The sequence below is a fragment of the Spea bombifrons genome, chromosome 11 (genome assembly GCF_027358695.1).
Source record: "Spea bombifrons isolate aSpeBom1 chromosome 11, aSpeBom1.2.pri, whole genome shotgun sequence".
In the NCBI taxonomy this organism is placed as follows: Eukaryota; Metazoa; Chordata; class Amphibia; order Anura; family Pelobatidae; genus Spea; species Spea bombifrons.
The window spans coordinates 13,324,952-13,345,739 of NC_071097.1; the positions used below are offsets into that span (position 1 = coordinate 13,324,952).

The 20,788-nt window shown below is 41.8% G+C and overlaps 1 protein-coding gene across 4 annotated transcripts in view; it reads left to right on the top strand.

The window, feature by feature from the left end:
* Nucleotides 1-20,788, top strand: part of MARCHF8 (membrane associated ring-CH-type finger 8) — a 169,378-nt gene that overhangs the window by 100,969 nt on the left and 47,621 nt on the right. For 3 of the 4 annotated variants that reach the window (XM_053451310.1, XM_053451308.1, XM_053451312.1), the window contains exon 2: nucleotides 5,180-5,331. In XM_053451310.1, the coding sequence (XP_053307285.1) occupies nucleotides 5,242-5,331 (90 nt within the window). In that variant the 5' untranslated portion in view covers nucleotides 5,180-5,241. The remainder of the gene's footprint in view (nucleotides 1-5,179; nucleotides 5,332-20,788) is intronic. The other variant, XM_053451309.1, reaches the window with a different exon arrangement.

Here is a 20,788-nt window from a genome sequence, read left to right on the forward strand (position 1 = left end):
CATATAGAGGGTTAAAAGGCATATCACGGGGCACAGTGGCATATAGGGGGTATAAGGCATTTCTGGGGCAGATATGCATAACTGGGGGGGCAGGTTGGAAAATAGAAGGAAATAAAACCAAAATATTTTTCTCAATCATAGCTTTTATTAAAAAAATTGTTTACATGAATTACCAATTGCTAGTAAAACTTTTTTCCAATAGGGTCGTATTATATTCAGGCTTTTTCTTTTTTTCCTAAATTAATATTCAGATTTGGGGGTCATCTTATAATCAGGGTCGTCTTATAATCGAGCAAATACGGTAATTGATCACATTTTCTGTTAGCAAATCTGTGGGTTAAAATGACATAAGAAGTGAAATACAACTCTTTTTACATGAGTCTAAAATGTTTTTCAAGTACACTTTGTTGGCTAATGGCCAGTAGTCCATTGTTATGTATAATGCTGAGTTGTCTTGTCTGGCTGGGAAATTCCAAACAGAAGTATTTGTGCCCTGTAGTTCTCCTAACAGGAAGCTGGTTTCTTGTTGAAATGAGCATTGCACATACATTAGGTGTCACACATCACACAAACAGGTTAACCCATAGCATATATTGCAGCCATCCATGTGAATTCAGTTACCAACTAGACGTGTGAATAGTTAACCTGCAGAGGAAATTCGGGGTGTTTCTAAATTGTGGACAAAAAAATACTGGGCAATTTATCACGTGAGTTGTCACGGTAACCCCCTGAGGCTGAGGACCCATGGGAGTATGTTTGAGTTTGGGAGGGGGTACTGGTAGATTCCTGGGGAAGTTCCTTACTTGCCTGCCTCTTATGTCTAAGTAACCCTGTGCTCATTGGTGGGTGTCTGGTCTGCACTAACCAGACTCCCATGAACTAGCTGGCTATATATGGGGGCTCTACCAGCCAGGAAACGCTTGTTGTGCCTGACCGGGACAGTCTACAATTGGAACTGCGTCGCTACGGACATCCTTTGTCCTGCCACCTCGCTGTTTTGAGGTTACATTAAGCTTGTGGTGGGCAAAACTCAGGGAGCTCATTTGGGAACCCTGGTTTTATTACCAATCATTAAGACTGAGGTTTACCCAGCCAGGGCTATGGAACCCTGGCCCGGCTACCACGTGGACTATTCCGGGGGAAGTTTCCAATTCTGTCGCTCAGGGTCCCGACAAGGGATTGCGCCCATAACATCTTCAGTTCTCCATTGGTACCCCGGGTGCCCCTATTGACTATGGGCCCTGGCTTTGTAAAGACTTCTGTGCCTACCCCCAGCAGTATGTAATCTCATCACTTGCCGAGGGGATTATCTCTGGCAGACATCCAGGATATGCATCCGCCATTGTTTAATGTCAGACCCCCCCACCCCATGGTGCACTACTATGTTGTATAGTCTGTCTTTCCCCCCCCCATTCCAGTACTACAGACATCTACCCCAGCCAAACCTTGGAACTGATTTTGGCCGCTAATAGATAGTTGAGGTTGGGACCCCATTGTATTGTTAATCCCTTTACAGTTTTCAGCTACGCCCCTAATTTCAGCCAAGACAGAAACATATCTCTTATGATTTATGTTTATCAGATTAGTGATTAAGTAATTTCAGTGCCGACATCAAAAATCTTGGGGCCCAGTATAGGTCTAATGCCTGGGCCCCCACTCCCCACCTATAAGCCCGCCCCATGTCCATCCCATTGTCCTACCCATGATTGCTTCACCCATGATTTTGTCTTATGATCTTCCCATGAGCACACCTTACAAGAGCAAGGGCAAGCCTAGTGTTTGTGGCGCTTGAGTGCTGTATTTTTTCATGGCTTTCTGTAACTGACACACATACATGTTAACGTGCAAACTAGCTCTAACATGTAGTCACTCTAACACTGTACACACCCCTGCTACTTCTCTCTCTCCCAGGCGACACTAACCCTAGACTCACCCCTAACACCTTAACACCATACGCTCACACACACTCTTGGTAACACCATATGTTAACACTCACCCACACACATGCTAACAATTCAGCGGTGAAGCTGCGTGCGCCGAGGCAGGGCAGCGAGACTGAGGCCTCGTGCTCCCACCACAGGACTTCACCAGCGTAAGTGAATTGCAAAGGGGGGGGGTTGATAGTGAGAATAGGGTAGATATTGAGAAGGGTAGTAGAGGGGGTAGGTAGTGAGTAGGATGGGAAAGTGGGTAGAGATCATGAGAAAGGGCGGTAGTAAGAATCTTGAAAGAAAGAGTGAGAATGAGTAATAAATGAGTAATAAATGAAGTAATATGTGGATGAATTGTGTGAATTGAGAGAATGAATGAATGGACTGATGGCTAGCCTCCTGCCTGCTGACAGTGGGCACTGTCATTAGAAGGTGTTCTGTTCTTGGGGAAGTGGGTACAGGGATCCACTTTCTACTGATTTCCCCTATTATATGTGTTACCACATTTCCCGCACAGAACTGTAAATGCCAACAGGACATCCTGGTCTAAGGGTGATTATCTGGGTAGTGAAGAAATTTGTATTAATGCGCTAGGTGTTAGTACTTTTGTGTACCCCCTACTGCTGTGTATATAATAACTAAATACACAGCCAGTATCTGTTAATCCTGCTTGCCCATATTAGCTCTATGTCCTAGCCATTGCCTATTTCAATTCAATTATATGTCTGTCATCATTCTATGTCTACTTCCCCAATTAATGTAATTATTTATGTCTTATGTCTGTCCTTCCCCGGATATTGTGTATCCTTGGGGTCATCCTTGACTCAAACCTCTCCTTCATCCCTCACATTCAGTCCCTCGCCAGATCCTGCTGCTTGCACCTAAAAAACATCTCTCGTATCCGCCCATTCCTCACCCAAGAATCCACAAAAACCCTGGTTCATTCCCTTATCATTTCCCGTCTTGACTACTGCAACACTCTTCTGGTTGGCACTCCACTGTCTCGACTCTCTCCTCTACAGTCTATCCTAAATGCCGCTGCTAGGCTCATCTTCCTTGCACGTCGCTCCTCTTCTGCTTCCCCCCTTTGTGAAACCCTCCACTGGCTCCCAATTACCTTTAGAATTAAATTTAAGATCCTGGTACTGACATATAAGGCCATCCATAATACTGCTCCTCCGTACGTTTCTGACCTCATTAGCAAATACTCTCCTACTCGATCCCTACGTTCCTCCCATGGGCTAAGGCTCTCCTCCTCACTCATCACCTCTTCCTTTTCCCGTCTACAAGATTTCACTCGAGCTGCCCCATATCTCTGGAATCTACTCCTAAGGAACCTTCAGCATTCACCCTCCCTCCCGACATTCAAGAAACATCTAAAAACCCACTTCTTCAGAGAAGCATACCATCTTAGCTGCTAGAACTTCCTTGTCATCGATACAACCACCACAATACCTCTCACCCTTTCTCTGTGCCTTATGTTTGTCACCCCATTTCCCTCTAGATTGTAAGCTTGGGAGCAGGGCTCTCTCCACCAAATGTATCGGTTTGTCTTAGTCTGTCAATTCTTGTCTTGTCATATCCCTTGAATTTATGTATTGTATTAAGCGCTGCGTAAACTGTTGGCGCTATATAAATAAAGGATAATAATAATAATAATATTGTGTTGCAGGATGTGATCAAATTACTTCCTTCCTGACAGGGTAATTAGATCCTCTGACATTTGTCTTGCTTCTTGTTTCTTACTTGTATATATATAGTTCTGTGTTTGGTTCAAATTAAGTAGTTCCTGTTATACCTCAATACGAGTCCTGTCTTGTTATTGAGGTAAGCCTTGTTGCTGCCCTTGTCAGGGTGGTAAAGCACTGTATTGCTATGCTTCTGTATACTATGGTGCCACGGAGGTTCACAAAGAGCTATGTTTCCTGCTGTCTTCGATGCTAGTACTGCCTGACGGTTGAAGTTTCGTGTCCCCGGTGGCCATGGGGAGAAGGAAGGATCGTCTGGTGGGTGTACCCAGTCGTTCCCGCCATAATATCCATCATGACTAGACTTTAAAATAAACATAACTACCATGCAATTCGTACAATTATTCATATACATGAATAAACAAAATATTAAAAGGAAATCTAATACTAAAATAGTTGCCAATAATTATATAGTATAAAAATAATGGAGCAGTGTTATAAAAACAATGCTGGTGCTGCCCTTTCTGTGTCTGCCAGACACTGCATTACAAATGTATAATGGTAAGGAAATCACCCATGGTTGAGAACCAGCAATGTAACGTCATTCCAAATTTGTACACAGTGCTGGCAATGTAGCAAGTAAGATGCCCACAGGCCCTTGGCATTTAATATATACATTTTCCATCACCATTTGGTGCAGCCCATATGAATGTTTTTCTAATTATGAAATTAGCTGTGTTCAGTGCAATAATGAAAAGCTTTCTACAACAAATTCTTATTTTAAGTAATTTTTTTTCACGATAACCTGAGTAGTATGAATTTAGTAAAACTGCAGTGTACTCAAACCACAGTAATCCTGGAGATTTGTCCTATAATGAATCCTATGTTCACCTGCATTAGCGGCTTTGGCTTTTGTAAAATCAGAAGCTAGCAATTTATAAACCGTTGTTGGACAGAAAAGGTGACTGAATCACACAAGAGTTGACTCTTCACTGCAGTGGGTTTTCTCCTAGATATGTCATGTAGTAAATGTAAATGTACTAAAAAAGCTGGGAGCTTTTAACACAATAATTTTGTTTCTGTTATTTTTACCACTTGGTTTAGAATTCTTAGGTAAATAACAGGGAAAAAATATGATTTTCAGTGAGAGGTGTTTACCGCTATATCATGTAGTCAGATGTGTGGGGTTGCCTTAAACTAAGAATATATGAACAGCTTAACCTGTTCGCAATGCAAACATATATAATACATATGTATCTTCTTTAGACAAGTTAACCATATGGATAAATATAAAATATAATGAAATTGGGTATTATACATAGTTTATTAATATAGATGCAAAATATAGTTAGAATTGTAAAAACACATTTAGTGTTTTACTTTGTTCCTTTGCAAGGCCGTTTTTAAGCTTAAACTACGGTATTAATAAACTGATATTAGTGTGAAAAATTAAAACAAACTGAAATTTTTTGAAAAATCTGATTTTTTTGCTGTATTTATTATATCGATTGTGTTTTTATTGCTACAATAATGATAGCCATATTTTGTATTTCAATCTAGAAGCCAAGTCAACAGATCAACATGGAAAACATTCTATCTAAAGAGGACTAAATACAAGTTTGATGAACATGCATCAGATATCAATCATTCCACCCCGAGACATTAATTCCTTAAGAATCCAGAAAAATAAAGCAAAAGAAAAAGAGGAACAGGTAAGGGTTGTTTTTATTGTGACTTTTATTTTGCTTATATCATGTTTGAGAACCAATTGGGTGTTCTTGGGTATTAACAATGGAGCCAAATGGTCTGTTGTCCCAAAGGACGCTTTGTAGGCAGAGCCCTTGCTGTTCATGTTCCTAATGTTCACTCCATCAAGATTCAAACATATGAATATACCTGGTTACTTCTTCTCTCCGGCTACCCGGAGCCTTTCCTTGCGGGACGGGGCCATGACTGCCCGCTGACCGTGGGAGGTCCCTCTGACATTGGGGGCTTTCCCACTGATGTCAGCAGGGAAACACCCCCATTAAAGGGCAAATGGGCGCGGTGTGTCGCTCCCGTGACCCGGAGGATTCAGATGTTGACCCGGAGAGTTCCCAGGTATGCATATGAGTAATAATAAACTTGCGATTTATTTGTTACACTGGCAGCTTGTTATTTTAGTACATACATTTGTATTTAAATAACTGAGCGGGTACTCTTGTTCACCCATGAGCCTGGCCTCTTTCTACCAGGCCTCTTGCATTTGATGTGTGTGTGATTAAGACTCAATGATGATTTAAGGTGATACCTTAACTTTAGAGTGGCTTCTCCACCTATACCGTCTCTCAGTGATTTGAGACCCTGAATTTGTACAACTACTGTACTTCACTCTTATTCATTGGTTATTGTAAAGTACCAAGAGAACCCCGATAACAATTTTTAGACTAGCTAGGATCCCGTGTAGTACAATCACAGGCAATTAGTCAGAACAGGCAAACAGATGTGATTGAAATCACAAGGTAAGTTTGCATGCATTGGAGTCAACGCAGATGCAAGTGAGGAGAGAAGAAAAAAGAGAGAAAAGAAGAGACAAAATGCGAGACATGGAAGCAGGGCAGGGTGATTGGCAGAGAAGATAGAGAAACATTCAGAGAAAGTGGAAGTTCAAGAGCCTGTAGATTTCGGACCAAAATTCAGAACTTTTTGGTTAGTTTTTGTCTGTTTTGAGGGAGAGTCTGGGCTCGTTTTGGTGATCTCCATCACACCAAATAGAAGTTGTATCGTTGCAAGGATCTGCGGGAGGCGGTCAGAAGAAATTGCCCTGCTCCGTGTTTAAGACCTTCTTGGATGGAGATGACGATATTGGTGGCTACCTTGAAGATTTTGTAAATTATGAGAGGGCTACCTCCAAGACTCTTACGCACTGTACGGTGTAATCCCTGAAGCCTAATGGAGAAGGTTCGAAAGGGGAGCAAAGACATGGGCATACAGCACGCAGCGGGCAGCCCAGAATTGGATATAGGACTGCCAGATGCTTTACAACTAATCCTCCTTCAGCAGTTTTATGATCATGCTGCACCAGAGGTCCGAGACTGGGTGAAAAACAGGCGACCTCTGATGGTGGAAGAAGTCGGCAGGTTGAAGCATGAGTATCAAGACAGCAGGAGGGCAGAACAAAGTGCCCTCTTACTGCTACGAACCCGTGGCAAAGTGGGAAGTAACTATAAAGAGTAACTGTCCCCAATGAAATAGATCTTCATGGCACCGCCAGCAAACCAACCCCCCTAGGACAGCCGCTTGTTTGCATAAGGATCAGCCCTGGGGTTGGGAGATGGGCTAAGACCAAGGGGACGGAGATACTCCGGTTGAGTATTTGATCTCTGTCACAGTCCAGTATTTGTTTGAGGATCGGTGGTTGTTGGAAAGCCAAGATAAGTGGTTCATGGAATGTTTCTCTTTTAGTAGTAGTTGTAAGTCCCTTGCGTATAGTTGTATCCTATATTGTAGTAGGTGTTCTTGGGTATTCTCAATGCAGGTTTAATTTTCTTTTTTAATTATCCTGGTTTTGTAAGCCCTCTAGTTTGAAAGACTGCAATAGTGTTTTCAGTGGCTTATTCAGCTGCTTATTGCAATGTTATCTGATGGCTTGGCTGTAAATAAGACAGTGAGTGGGATGAGTAAAAGCTGGAGCTGGTGCTTGGCTTTAGATTGTAGTAAGTAGACTTTAAATAAATTTAAAGTAAGTTATGGCTGTAGGAGACCCGAGGGGGGAGGGGTTCAGGACAAAGGAATGTGAAGCTGAAAAGGCTAACACCAACATTTGACTAAAATACATATTTAGTACATACAGTATCTCACAAAAGTGAGTACACCCCTTACATTTTTGTAAATATTTTATGTAAAGTAGTGAGGAGTGTACTCACTTTTGTGAGATACTGTATACAGGAAAACATCCGTAATTACCGTATTGGCTCGATTATAGGCTGCACCCGATTATAGGCCGCACCCGATTATAGGCCGCACCCTTAAAGTTTGGTGCTATTTTAAAGAAAAATTTATTTTTCAAGAAAAAAAAAAAACAAATGAGTGGAAGGGTAAAACAGTATTTTATCTAATGAACAGGAATACACCACTCTGCTCCCCAGATATGCCACTCTGCTCCCCTCCCCAGACTTACCAATGCCTCTCAATGCGCTCAGACAACCTCCGCTGCTGCCGTCACTTCCGCTGGGACTTCTATGGTGGAGCACCGGAAGGTCATTTAACGCCGGCGCTCCTTCGTCGAGGCCTTCAGGAACTGGGTCCATACAGACAACTGTAATAACCCAGAGCGCCCAAAGATGGAGTTCAGGAGGTATTGCGCAGTAGTGGAGTTGGACAGGGCCTGGTGCAGGGCAACTGCACTCTCCCGGTGGACATCTAGGGTTGTGCGGCCACATACCAGGGCCCTGACATAGCTGCAGTCCAGAACAAAGCAAAACTAAACTTGGCTGGATGTGGAAATCCAAAACAAAACTTGGAGATATCCTGCAAGCACCCTGGAGCAGGCATGAAACAGGCATGAAGCACTAGAATCATGGGCAAGATGCTGCAGGCTGGGAGTAGGGAAGCTAAGCAGAGTATATAGCGGAAACATAGCAAGCAAGGGACAGGGAGACCAAGACAAGACATACATGATACAGGGCACAACAAAGGACAGGAAATAGGCAAGGAACACAGGGGAAGGATTGAGGAGCCGGAATCCTCGGACGCTTCTCCTTTAAGCAAGGATAGGACATCTTAACTGGGACAAGGGGAGAGGAGAGAGGAACCAAAATCCTCAGGTGATTCAGGGTAGAAGGGCAAAAGTGCACAAAATACAGACACACATGGATACAGGACTAGCCTAGGACTATAAGATAACAATTGGAGATTCCGTCACATCATATGGCCATAGTATGCTTAGCCCACCACTACACCAAAGTACTCCAATATTTGGTGGGTCCTAATGCTAAACCCTGCTTACTGAATTACTAATAAACTAAACATTGAATCCAAACTCAGAACCGAGAAGGACATACCTTTAGACTGCAGACTGAGACAAACATAACAAACAGGTGGGGCAGACCTTATAAAGGAAACACAGCTGAAGCAAAGAGCAAGACTGGAATCAAGGAATCAGAAGCACAGAACAGAACATATGGAAATCCAGGAACGGATTACAGCAAAACATGGGAACTGAGGCAAGGCAGGGAAAAACAGAGATATGCAGCTCCGCAGCCTGGATGGCCCCTGACAAAGCCCCGGTGGAAGTGCCGGCAGCAGCGGGGGTTGTCTGCATCACGCAGACCTCCACCGGTTGCCAGAGAGGAGGATCTGGATTCTAACCCTGCTGCTTTCCCGCATCAGGGCTAAATGAAAGAGAAAATAATAATAATAAAAAAAAAACACCTTCCCGGGGCCCGGAACTGCATGTCCTGGGCATCTGGCGATAGGAATTGTGCACCCCCACTATAAAGACTTAAAGTTGGGCAAACAGCGCAGCCAAAAATCAGGCCAGTATGGTATACAAAATAAGAATCATGCCAGAAATCTGTTCTGTCTCTGTATCCATAACTGTTAATATTGGTCTGCTTGGGTTTCTTGGTTTGTAGATTTTTTAAGCATATAGAAGGCCCTATTTATCTGTAGTTGTGGGTGTTCATTATCACTACTGCTCCACGATTATCTGCTGGTTTCATTGTGATTTTATGGTTCATGCTCAAGTCAATTGCTTGTCTTTCCAAATATGATAGATGGTATTTTTCTCCTGTGTTGTTGAAGATGCTGTTCTCAAACAAAAGCTTTCTATATACCTCATACAGTGTATATTCCTAATACATAAAAGCTTAGATATTGATGTGCCTCTGACACCATGCCACCTAAAAATGCCATGCTTTGTTTGTTAATAAAATAACCGTCAGTGTGTATAAAACATCTGCTACATTGATAGAAGTGCTCATGTACAGGTTTAAACACAATGGAAAATTTTGATATTGGAAAAAGTAGGACATTTCTTGTTCTCCTACACAGCTCATCTTATGATGGGACCTTTGTCTTAAACATAGATTTTTATTTTTACATTATTATACAAATATTGTTATGTATTGAAATAATTAGTGGTCCCGCATAACTGAAAAAAAATAAAAAAAACTGTTTAAAAATGCCATAACAAAATAATAATAAAACAATTTGCACTATACTTAAAAACATGAAGAACTAAAACAGTGTTTAATAAGCCTATTATTTTCAGAGGGAGTATTCAGCTATTGCATGCGTGACTTGGGAAGGGTTACATGTAAAGCAATATTGTGTATTTATCCACTGGTTAACCATATTCAGTGAAAAGCCTTTTTATTTTTTGTTCTGAATTTTGTAGATGCCCATTTGTGAAGTGAATACAATAATAAAAAAAAAATGTTGATTTTTTTTTTTTTTTGCAAATGAATAATTGTCGTGATAGCAACTTAATGTTTTTGCCAACATTTTCATGGCAGATTTCACATCCTCCTGAAACACAACCATCATTATAGAAGGGTTACATTAGTACATGCTGCTTGTATGTGAAAGTGAATAAAGGCAACAAAACCTGTTCAGTGGGTGGGAAAATAAAGCTCTTCCTGCATGATGCGTAACAGCTTAATGGCAAGTTTATACCTTCCCTCTAAAATGTGATGTTATAAAGAGAAAATTATTTTGATCACCCGAACTAAATAAATAATCTTTTTGTTTTGTGCCCTTATTTCTTTTATGTGACTTAATATAATTTTAAATGTAAATACTTTGCTGGTATGTGTAAAAGATACTTTGCAACAAAACTTTAGATAACATTACATCAAAAAAGCAAGAATACATTTTATCATGAAACAAGTCACAGTTTAAATCACAAGTCTATTAAAATCATGATTGGCAAATGTAAAGACTCATTCTTACTGGTAGTTATAATCTTCCATATTTGCAACCAGATAAAGATATCATTTTTAGAGTAGTGACTTGTCAGATTAGCGAAACGGCTATATCAGAATTGATTTTAGTTTAGACCCTTTAGGACAGTTGATGTACCAGGCATATCACTTTCACTTTCTTAACCCAAACGGTGTTGTTGTAATGCCTAGATGTCAAGGCAACACCAACATCGGCAACAGGAGCCCCATGTGGCCCCTGCCCCAGACATCAACGTCTGCAATACAATGTTGCTGAAATGCTTCAATAGCGAGGCATTCAGCGACACAGAAAATCCACCCCTGGACGCATTCTGACTGCTCCGGAGAATATGAACAACGAGTATGTGTGTTTGGGGGAATGGACCTGTGAATGAATGAGTATATGAATGAGTGTATGAATGAGTGTGTGTGATAACATGGATGTGTAAGTGGGGCTAGGGGCATGGCACAGGGAGGTCTTAAGTGATGTGCAGACCCCATACTGCTGGCGGCATCAATACACAAGGGGGGCAGCTAGCCAGGTTTCAGGATGTACTGGCTGACTTGGCATGCTAGGGGTGTGACTTCTAACAGCAATCACAGTCGTATCATGCCCAAGTTCCAGCATGTACTGGTTGCCTGGGCATGATAGGAGTGTGATTGATTTAGCAATGCTGATTAGTACATGCTGGAACCTGGGTGTGCCTGGGCATGATAGTAGTAGTGTGATTGCTGTAGGGCTGCAACAACTAATCGATAAAATCGATAATAATCGATAATGAAAATCGTTGCCAACGAATTTCATTATCGATTAGTTGAATCGATTTTTATTGATTATAAAATGAGGGTTTTTTCAGAGCAAACGCTCTGAACAATACCCCTCATTATATAAACCGTTTCAGTGACTCACAGCAGCAGCTCCTACTTACCAGTCCCTCCCTGTAATCACTGTGACAACTGGCCCCGCCCCTTTCTTCTCCCAGAAGGCCAGAACCACATGGCTGTGACACTCATCTAGCTGTAAGTATAAAATTAATATTTGGGCTACTGAAAGTTAGGGGAGGTGGGGGTTAATTTAGGGGCAGTTATGGTTAATGGAGTGTTTAGGGTTAATTTAGGGGCAGTTATGGTTAATGGGGTGTTTAGGGTTAATTTAGGGGCAGCTATGGTTAATAGTGTGTTTAGGGTTAATTTAGGGGCAGCTATGGTTAATGGGGTGTTTAGGGTTAATTTAGGAGCAGCTGTGGTTAATGGGGTGTTTGGGGTTAATTTGAGGCAGTTGTGGTTAATGGTGTGTTTAGGGTTAATTTAGGGTAGTTGTTTTGATGGGGTATTTGGAGGTAATTTAGGGGTAGTTATGGTTAATGGGGTGTTTAGGGTTAATTTAATGATGAGGACTGAGGGTTTATTTAATTAATTTAATAAAGTTAACTTAAGGTGCAGTTAGAGATAAAGGGGAATCTAAATCCTGGGGGCAGTGAAGATTAACCCAGTGCTTATTTGTAAAAGTATGGTGTCAGTGTGCTGTGAACAGGTCTGTGACTCTATGAGGGGACTATGAGATATCTGGGGAGGACGGAGTGACATATCTGGGAGTATAAGGCATATACGGTATATAAGGCATATGTGGGGAGGGCAGTGTGGCATGTGTGGGGAGGACGGAGTGGTGTATCAGGGTGTATAAAGCATATCTGGGGCCACAGTGGCATATCTGGGGTAGAGTGGAGTGGCATATGTGGGGAGGGCAGCGTGGCATGTCTGGGGAGGATGGAGTGGTGTATCAGGCGTATCAGGTACAGTGACATATGTGGGAGGCAGCATGGCATATGTGGGAGGCAGCGTGGAGTGGTATATATGGGAAGCAGCATGGAGTGGTATATGTGGGAGGCAGCGTGGAGTGGTATATATTGGAGGCAGCGTGGAGTGGTATATGTGGGAGGCAGCGTGGAGTGGTATATATAGGAGGCAGCGTGGAGTGGTATATGTGGGAGGCAGCGTGGAGTGGTATATATTGGAGGCAGCGTGGAGTGGTATATATTGGAGGCAGCCTGGAGTGGTATATGTGGGAGGCAGCGTGGAGTGGTATATGTGGGAGGCAGCGTGGAGTGGTATATATGGGAGGCAGCGTGGCATATGTGGGAGGCAGCGTGGAGTGGCATATGTGGGAGGCAGCGTGGCATATGTGGGAGGCAGCGTGGCATATGTGGGAGGCAGCGCGGAGTGGCATATGTGGGAGGCAGCGTGGCAAGCCTGGGCTCAAATGTGCATCAATTGTGGGGGCTGGTTGGGAAATAAAGACAAGAAATGCATTTTATCAAAGTTTTTTTATTCTGCTGTTTGTATTTAACATCATTTGTTTATTAAATTATTTTAAATAAATGAAAAATTTACATTCTTTTTTTTTATCCGATTAATCGAAAAAATAATCGGCCAACTAATCGATTATGAAAATAACCGTTAGTTGCAGCCCAAGATTGCTGTTAACAATCATATACCGTATTGGCTCGATTATAAGATGACCCTGATTATAAGACGACCCCCCAAATCTGAATATTAATTTATGAAAAAAAGAAAAAGCCTGAATATAAGACAACCCTATAGGAAAAAAAGTTTTACCAGTAAATGTTAATTCATGTAAACTATGTGAACAATTTTTTTTTAATAAAACCTATGATTGAGAAAAATATTTTGGTTTTATTTCCGTTTTTTTCAACCTGCCCCCCAGTTATGCACATCTGCCCCCTGGCTTGCCACTCTGTCCCAGAAATGCCTTATACCCCCTATATGCCACTGTGCCCCTTGATATGCCTTTTAACCCTCTAAATGCCACTCTGCCTCCAGAATTGCCTTATACCCCTATATGCCACTCTAGCACTCTGGGGCAGAGTGGCATATAGCGAGGTATAAGGCATTTCAGGAGGCAGAGTGGCGTATAGAGGGTTAAAAGGCATTTCTGGAGGCAGAGTGGCATTAAGGGGGTTAAAAGTCATTTCACAGACCACTCTGCCTCCAGAAATGCCTTATGCCCCCATTTAAAACTCCCTCCCCCTCCTCCAAACTTACCGGAGCTTCAGAGTCCCCGGTGCGTAGTCCGTGTAGAGCTCTATGCGATTGGCATAGACAACTTCCGCTGCAGCCGTGAGGAGGTGCGGCTAGCAGCGGGGGTTGTCTGCGTCCATCGAGCAGACCTTCCCCGGCTGTCAGAGATCACGGGGAACTCTGATCTCTGACAGCCGGGGAAGGTCTGCACGATGGACGCAGACAGCCCCCACTGTTAAACGCACCTCCTCTCGGCTGCAGCGGAAGTTGTGTACGTGAATCGCGTAGAGATCTACACGCTGCCCGGACCAAGCACCGGGGACTCAGAAGTACCGGTAAGTGTGGGGGGGGGGAGCATCGCTACGGGAGATCTGGATCTTAGTCTCATAGTCAGACCTAGTTGAGGTCTGATTATAAGATGACCCCGATTATAAGACAAGGGGTATTTTTCAGAGCATTTGCTCTGGAAAAAAAGCTTGTCTTATAATGGAGCAAATACGGTATATTAATATTGTTATTGGATTTTTTGATCAGTTTGGGTGTGTTAACCACACTTTAAGTAACACACCAAAATTGGACAAAAAAATCAATAACAATATTAATACATATATATGATTGTTAACAGCAATCACAATCCTGTCATGCCCAAGCAACAAGTACATGCTGGAACCTGGGTATACCAGGACATGATAGGAGTGTGATTGCTTTTAACAATCATATTCATATTCTATGCGAGTTTCTTATTAGGGCTAAATATTTGTTTCTTGGGGTAGTCAGCTTGGCTTGTATCTCTACTGACAAATCCCTGCTGTCAATTAATAGCAAGGTGAATGGTAATTCTATGCATCAACAATTTGTAAGAAAAAGAATCTGCCTCCAGCTTGTAGAACTAATTAAGACACTATATGTCTGCTAGGATGTAGAAGCAAGAAGTAACTCATGAAATCATACTGTGAGGACAGCTGCAATAATAGATTTCTGAAGTTTAGCTCATGTGACATTTGGATGGTGGTCTGGAATTATTTCTATAGCTGAGGCAGCTGGTTCAATCTTCTAGCTTGCAATTATTGTCAAACCCATGTGGGCATTTAAGCAGTTCAATTGGTTTAAGCAAAAATGTCTTTCAGTACATTACAGAATGTCTGGAGACAGAAACTGATGCCTCGATTTTTGTTTTATTATTTCTTAAACTAAACTATGCTCCAGAGAACTAATTTTAATGAATTTATATGAACCTTCCATGTCAGCTTCCTTTTCAGAACATTAAATGGGGCTTCTTCTCCTAGGCTATTACTGAATGTCACGAACAGAGTACTCTCCAGCGACGGGCAGATGAATCCCAGTGTCTCCTCTCCTCCCCTCCCCTGCTCGCTGTCACAGAAGCGCGCAGGGTCTCCGTGGCAATGCGCCCCCTCCGCTGCCGCATTTTCAGGTTGTCATGGAGACGCTGCCGACAGGGAAGGAGACGCGGACATGCGTTGCCATGACAACGTGTCTCCTCCGATGGCGTCACTTTGACGCCAAATTCAAATAATAAAAGGCCTAACCTCCCAGAAACCTTTGCTCAGGTATCAGCTGGTCTTTACCCTATACCCAAGCGTTGTTATCCGATTCGCCTGCTCTTGTACTAGACCTTATCCAGTATTCCTACCAGTGATTCCTACCAGTGATTTTTGCAGCCTGCCTTGACCCTTTGCATGTGACCTGACTTTGCCTTTGGATTATCCCTTTTGTACTTCGCCCGGATTTCTGCGTGTGTGTTTGTTTCCTGCGAATAGGAACCAACTGGTTCCCCAGCTCACAGCCAGCCGTGACAGTATACCTGAGCCACACCATGGTTCCTGCAGGTCTTCAAGCCACACTCTTTGGTATGAATCAAAAGATGGAGAAATTGGCTCAAATGATGATGGATATGCAGGCGCAGAATGGCAGTTTACGCTACTCCTCCATCGCCTGCACCCGCTGTTGCCACACAAGAACCAAGCCCTTCATTTGAACCACACGTTCCACTACCATCTAAGTTCACTGGAGACCGTAAGACTTTCCGTAGATTTGTCACAAACTGTGAACTCATGTTTTCTATTAAACCATGCACGTACAGCACATACACTGTTAATGTCTGTTCTGTGATCCTCCTGATGGAGGGTGAACCTGCCAATTGGGCCCACAGACTGTTAGAGACGGATGATCCTATCTTTCATATCTATTCCTCCTTTGTGGCTGCCTTGTCCTCTTTGTATGATGATCTTCACCGTCATTCCTCTGCCTGCTCAGTGATACCAAGTGGAACTACTATGCCCTCACAGATCAATTCCGTCTGGTCCCTCGGACGCTATTAGAAACTAGCCTGTTGCCAGATCCCGGAATCACTAGAACCTCTAATGTCCCTAGCCATATCCATCGATAGGAGACTAAGAGAACACACGGTTGAGAGACAACGTCCTTGAACACCCAGTTGGAGAACACCCCCAAATCGCCCCCATGAAAATCCACATCCTCCTATGCATCCACCTGTGCCAGAGGCAGAACCTATGCAAATCGGGCTGGCAAGACCTTCCCTATCACTCCAAGAAAAGAATAGGCACACAAGCCATAATTTGTGCCTGTATTGCGGTGGAGACTCTCATCTTTTGGCCTCCTGCCCTAACTGCCCTAAACAACAAAGGGGTGAGTCTAGTCGTAAACTCTATTGTGTCTCTTCTGTCCTGTTGGAAACACCCACTCACCTGCTGTACTCACGAACAGAGTACTCACTCCCTAACGGTAACCTCCGGGAACCGATAGGACCGGGCTTGGAATGGTGGTTCCTATGGAAACGCTGGACCAGGGCAGATGCATTGACTGAAAAGGCGGGTTTACATCAACGGTCTTCGGGTCCGTAACCCTTCCAGTTAATGAGATAATACAGACGACTACCCCGGACACGAGAGTCGAGAATGTTTTGAGCGATTATACTCAAGATGAGTACTCAGTTCATAACAGTACCCCCTCCCTAACGGTAACCTCCGGGAACCAATAGGACTGGGCTTGGAAGGGTGGCTTTGATGGCTTGACAAAGCCCTCTATAGTTTAAATGGGCCAGTTGGTAGATCCGAGAATTTTGGTTTTACGACTGATGGTCTGTCACCAAATTGTTTGCCTTAGGACTTGGCCTAGTTGAACTTGGCCAGAGTATGCATTTGCATGCCTCAAGTATTTAATTTTCAGCAATACAAAACTTGCAATATATTGTTAAGAATATCAACATGGGGAAGTGGGACCATGTGCACACAGGTGTTTCTTTTATAAATGGTGATAATGCCACTTGTTATAATTCTGTTTGTAAATGTCTTGCAAGATATGTGAAGCAGAAAGCGTTTATGATGTGTATTGCTCTTAGCATGAAAAAAAAAACGCTTGTGTTCTATAGAAGACAACTGGGATGCTTTTGCACACATAGTGCAACGCATTAAAACTCACACTCCTTATTTTCATTGCGCTGCTCACCCAGTAGATCCAATAATGGACTCAGTTTAGAAGTTTTATAGAGGACTCAGATGGACTTTGTCTTTCAGCCAGAATTACTGAATACCAATTGCGATTTTACACTGTGCTGCATTATTAATGATTACCATTGTTTTAGTTAATTGCAAATCTTTGTCACTTGACTTTTTGTCTCCATCTACAAAATAACAAAGAGAAGCAGCTGTGTCCCTGGCACAGGGCTTCTCCGCTAATTTGCTTACCATTATTACTGTGGCTTCTTAGATAATAAAACCTCCTTCTCAGTTTACTTAGCTCATCCCCCCAAAGAGCTGCTCCAGTATTGCTTATTTATTGACTGCCCTATTTGATTGCTTTATGGACTTTGTAAATAAGTCATTGTTTGTGTTGCCTTGTTTCTGAAAGCAAATTAATAAAACTCTCCATTTAAAGAGACATGGCATGAATGTACACTGCTGACAAGTGTAACAGTAATTATCTGATATACTGTACATTAATGCATACAGCATAAAACACTGATTAAAGCTTGAGTCTTTATGTCAGGAAAAATTAGCGGACTAGTTGGACCAGTTGCTCATTATCTGCCATCAAATTCTTGGTTTCTATACTGGGTTTTTATGTTAATAATAATTAAACTAGTGTGCTATGGGTCAAAGGTTGGAGTTTGGAATTCATTTCTACATTAATCAATAAAGTAAGTGGCTTATTTGTATTGAGATTTAGGCTTACGTAAAAATGAAATGAAGCCATGTACATCTGTATGTGTATATGTACCACCTACTTTATATTGGTCATCCAGAGATATAAGAATGCTTCAGCTGTGTGCACTAAAAACAACTGTGCCAAGAAAGACTTCATACTGTAAAAGTTAATTACCCTAATGTAGTCCATGAAATTATTTAATTTCACTTTTTGGTTGTTATTCCTATTGATCATTTGCTTTTTTTTTTTTTAACACCGTCCTTATACTACATGAATCCATGTATACTGTAGGATCCAGACATACAATTATAATGGACAATGTTTTTTCCCTAGGTGCTACATGGGGGGCAGCATGATACTTTCATATATGGCTTTTCCATGTTTGATAATACTAGGATAATTGAAGATTCTTCTTGAAAAAATTTATTGGGCCATTCTTCCATAGCTGCACCCAGTGTTGATTATTTAATATTTCAACATAAGGAGGAGTATTTTCTGAGTGACTGAATTGTTATGTTGGATTGATTTTTGTAAATTGTTGGGAAGGAATGTAGCCAGGCCCATCTTGAACATCTGGCACACAGGGCAAGCACCTGGTGTTTTACTGGCCAACAGTATCCCATGCTAATCGGCTCTGCCCCTCCAGTGGCAAATCATGTTGCAGCAGTGTGTGGGGCCACTGGTTGGATATGCCCCGCTACATGCACAACAAAGTGTAACGCATGGAAGAGCATATTCAGCCCTCGGCTGCACTTAACACTCAGACGGCCACTACCCTTGAAGTCCCATGGCAGCCTCGTCATCTTCAGTTTGGCACTGAAGGTAGCCATAAAAATCAAGGCAGGTTAGTTGCCATAACTAGAATTTTAGAAACCATGGCTACCTTGCTCCTGTGGTTTGTCTAGACCTGTTTCCAGACATTATTGGTTTTCTGATGGCATGGTTGAGACCTAAGGAGATCTGTGGATGTGTCTCAGTAAATGAGCCCATCTGCACAATTTTGTTGTGCCTATTATTTAATCATGTTATAGTGTTTTGTAGCACGCGTTTCTCTGTAAGGATGTGTTCGTGACAAGATAAAATATTAGGCTGAAGCTAAATTACATTATAAGACATATCTTAACCATTTGTGTCACTGCAAATCTGTTTTCTACACTGATGCTATTGTCTATATAATTTTGTTTACAAATGCTGCCTGATTGCAGCAGTTCTAGAGTTTTTGTTTTACTACTTTTACCCAAGGAGTTATTTATCAAAGTCATGGATGCAAAACTGGGACGCATCTGTTACTTTATTTATCAAGGGCAGACGATGGCTTCGCAAGTGATGAGAATGTTTACCTTAATAAATCTAGCATTGTCAGTTCTATAAAACCTTTGCAGAAGCACAGCATGAAAATGTGTTTCTATTTGTGGCTATGAAAACCTTTTATGTAAAAAGTTCACAGCATCATAGATGCAATAAATAGAAACATGATTCTATTTTATTTATGATCATTTTTATTCTTAAGTTTGAAACAAATCTTGTGAACATTGCAAAAACTAAATATTACTTTTTGTCTTATCTCCTCTTTCAGTGCTAAAACATGAATTTGGACTCCAAATATTTATATAGCCTGGAAGCCTGGAACTCTGGGTAAAATATATGAGTACAACAACAGTGACTTTTGCGAGCAGGGCCCTCTTTACCTAATGTATAGATTTGTCTTAGTTTTTCCATTCTAGTTTTGTCATACTTTTGTAGATGGGAAAAGGAAGATGTGATAAGTGAGGAGGAGAGCCTTAGCCCGTGAGAAGAACATAAACATTGAGTAGGGGAGTCATTTTTTTATGAGGGCAGAAATAAAAGTGTTGTGGAGGGCCTTATATGTTAATTAGTTCTTAAGATAATAGGGAGTCAGTGGAGGATTTCACAGAGTGGGGACGTAGAAGAGGAGCGGCGTGCACGGAAGAAAAGCCTAGCAGCAGCATTTAGGTCAGGAGAGAGTCAAGGCAGTTGAATGCCAGCCAGAACAGTGTTGCAATGGTCGAGACTGGAAATGATAAGGGAATGAACCAGAGTTTTTGTTCATTCTTAGCATCTGTATCGGCTTTCTTCCTGTTACAGGCTCCTCTTATACATGCTTTGCTTGTGCATGGTCACCTACATGTTTACTTGAGGATGTAAACTTTTTAAGTACTTTTGCTATGTCTTTCATTAACCATAACTTCCTCTTTTCACATTTAGTTGACATACCCAAATAAAATACTATTTTCAACCCCCAATAATACTTTGTTTCAAAACCATATTCATACATGTGACAGAATGACCTGTCATACAGGGCCCCAAGGTACTCAGAGATGGCTCCAGCCTGGCTGCCAAACAAAGATAACACAGGTAGGACCTCCATTGTTTAACTAATCCCATTAATAGGATTGCTGCCAGGGGAATTAAAGGTTGTGTTGAATACACGTATCTGTTAATTTATGTTAATGCAGAGTCTATGTTTCACAACAATAAACTGTTCATTCCTGCTATACTCAACTCAGGTAGTTGTGTTTACTTATTGGGTACACATAGCAGGGTGCGCACGCTGGCTGGTGCTGGAAGTGATTCCGGGGACAACAGGAGGATATATCTGGGTGATCTCTAGGAGTTACTACAGCTCTCTTGGTGAACCCGTTACAATACATATAACCCAATATTCATGAGGACTAAAATATAAGTAGGGGGGACAAGTTCTTCACAACTTTACATATTATAAATGACTCCATTTTATTTGTATTAAAATAGCGAAGTTGTGCAAAAATAAGTAATACATTAAAATATTTTAAGTTCTCTTTTTTGTAGGTCACAATGAGATTGTGGTTGATCTCATTGTGTCCTATGAAAACAAGATAAGTTAAAATATCTTTACTTTGTTTTTATTATTTTGCACAGCCTCACTTTTTTAACACTTGACTTAATTTTGTTGCAATATGAACTGTGAAATCATATCACTTAGGTCCCAATTAAGCAATATGTTAAAAAAATAGTTTTAGGC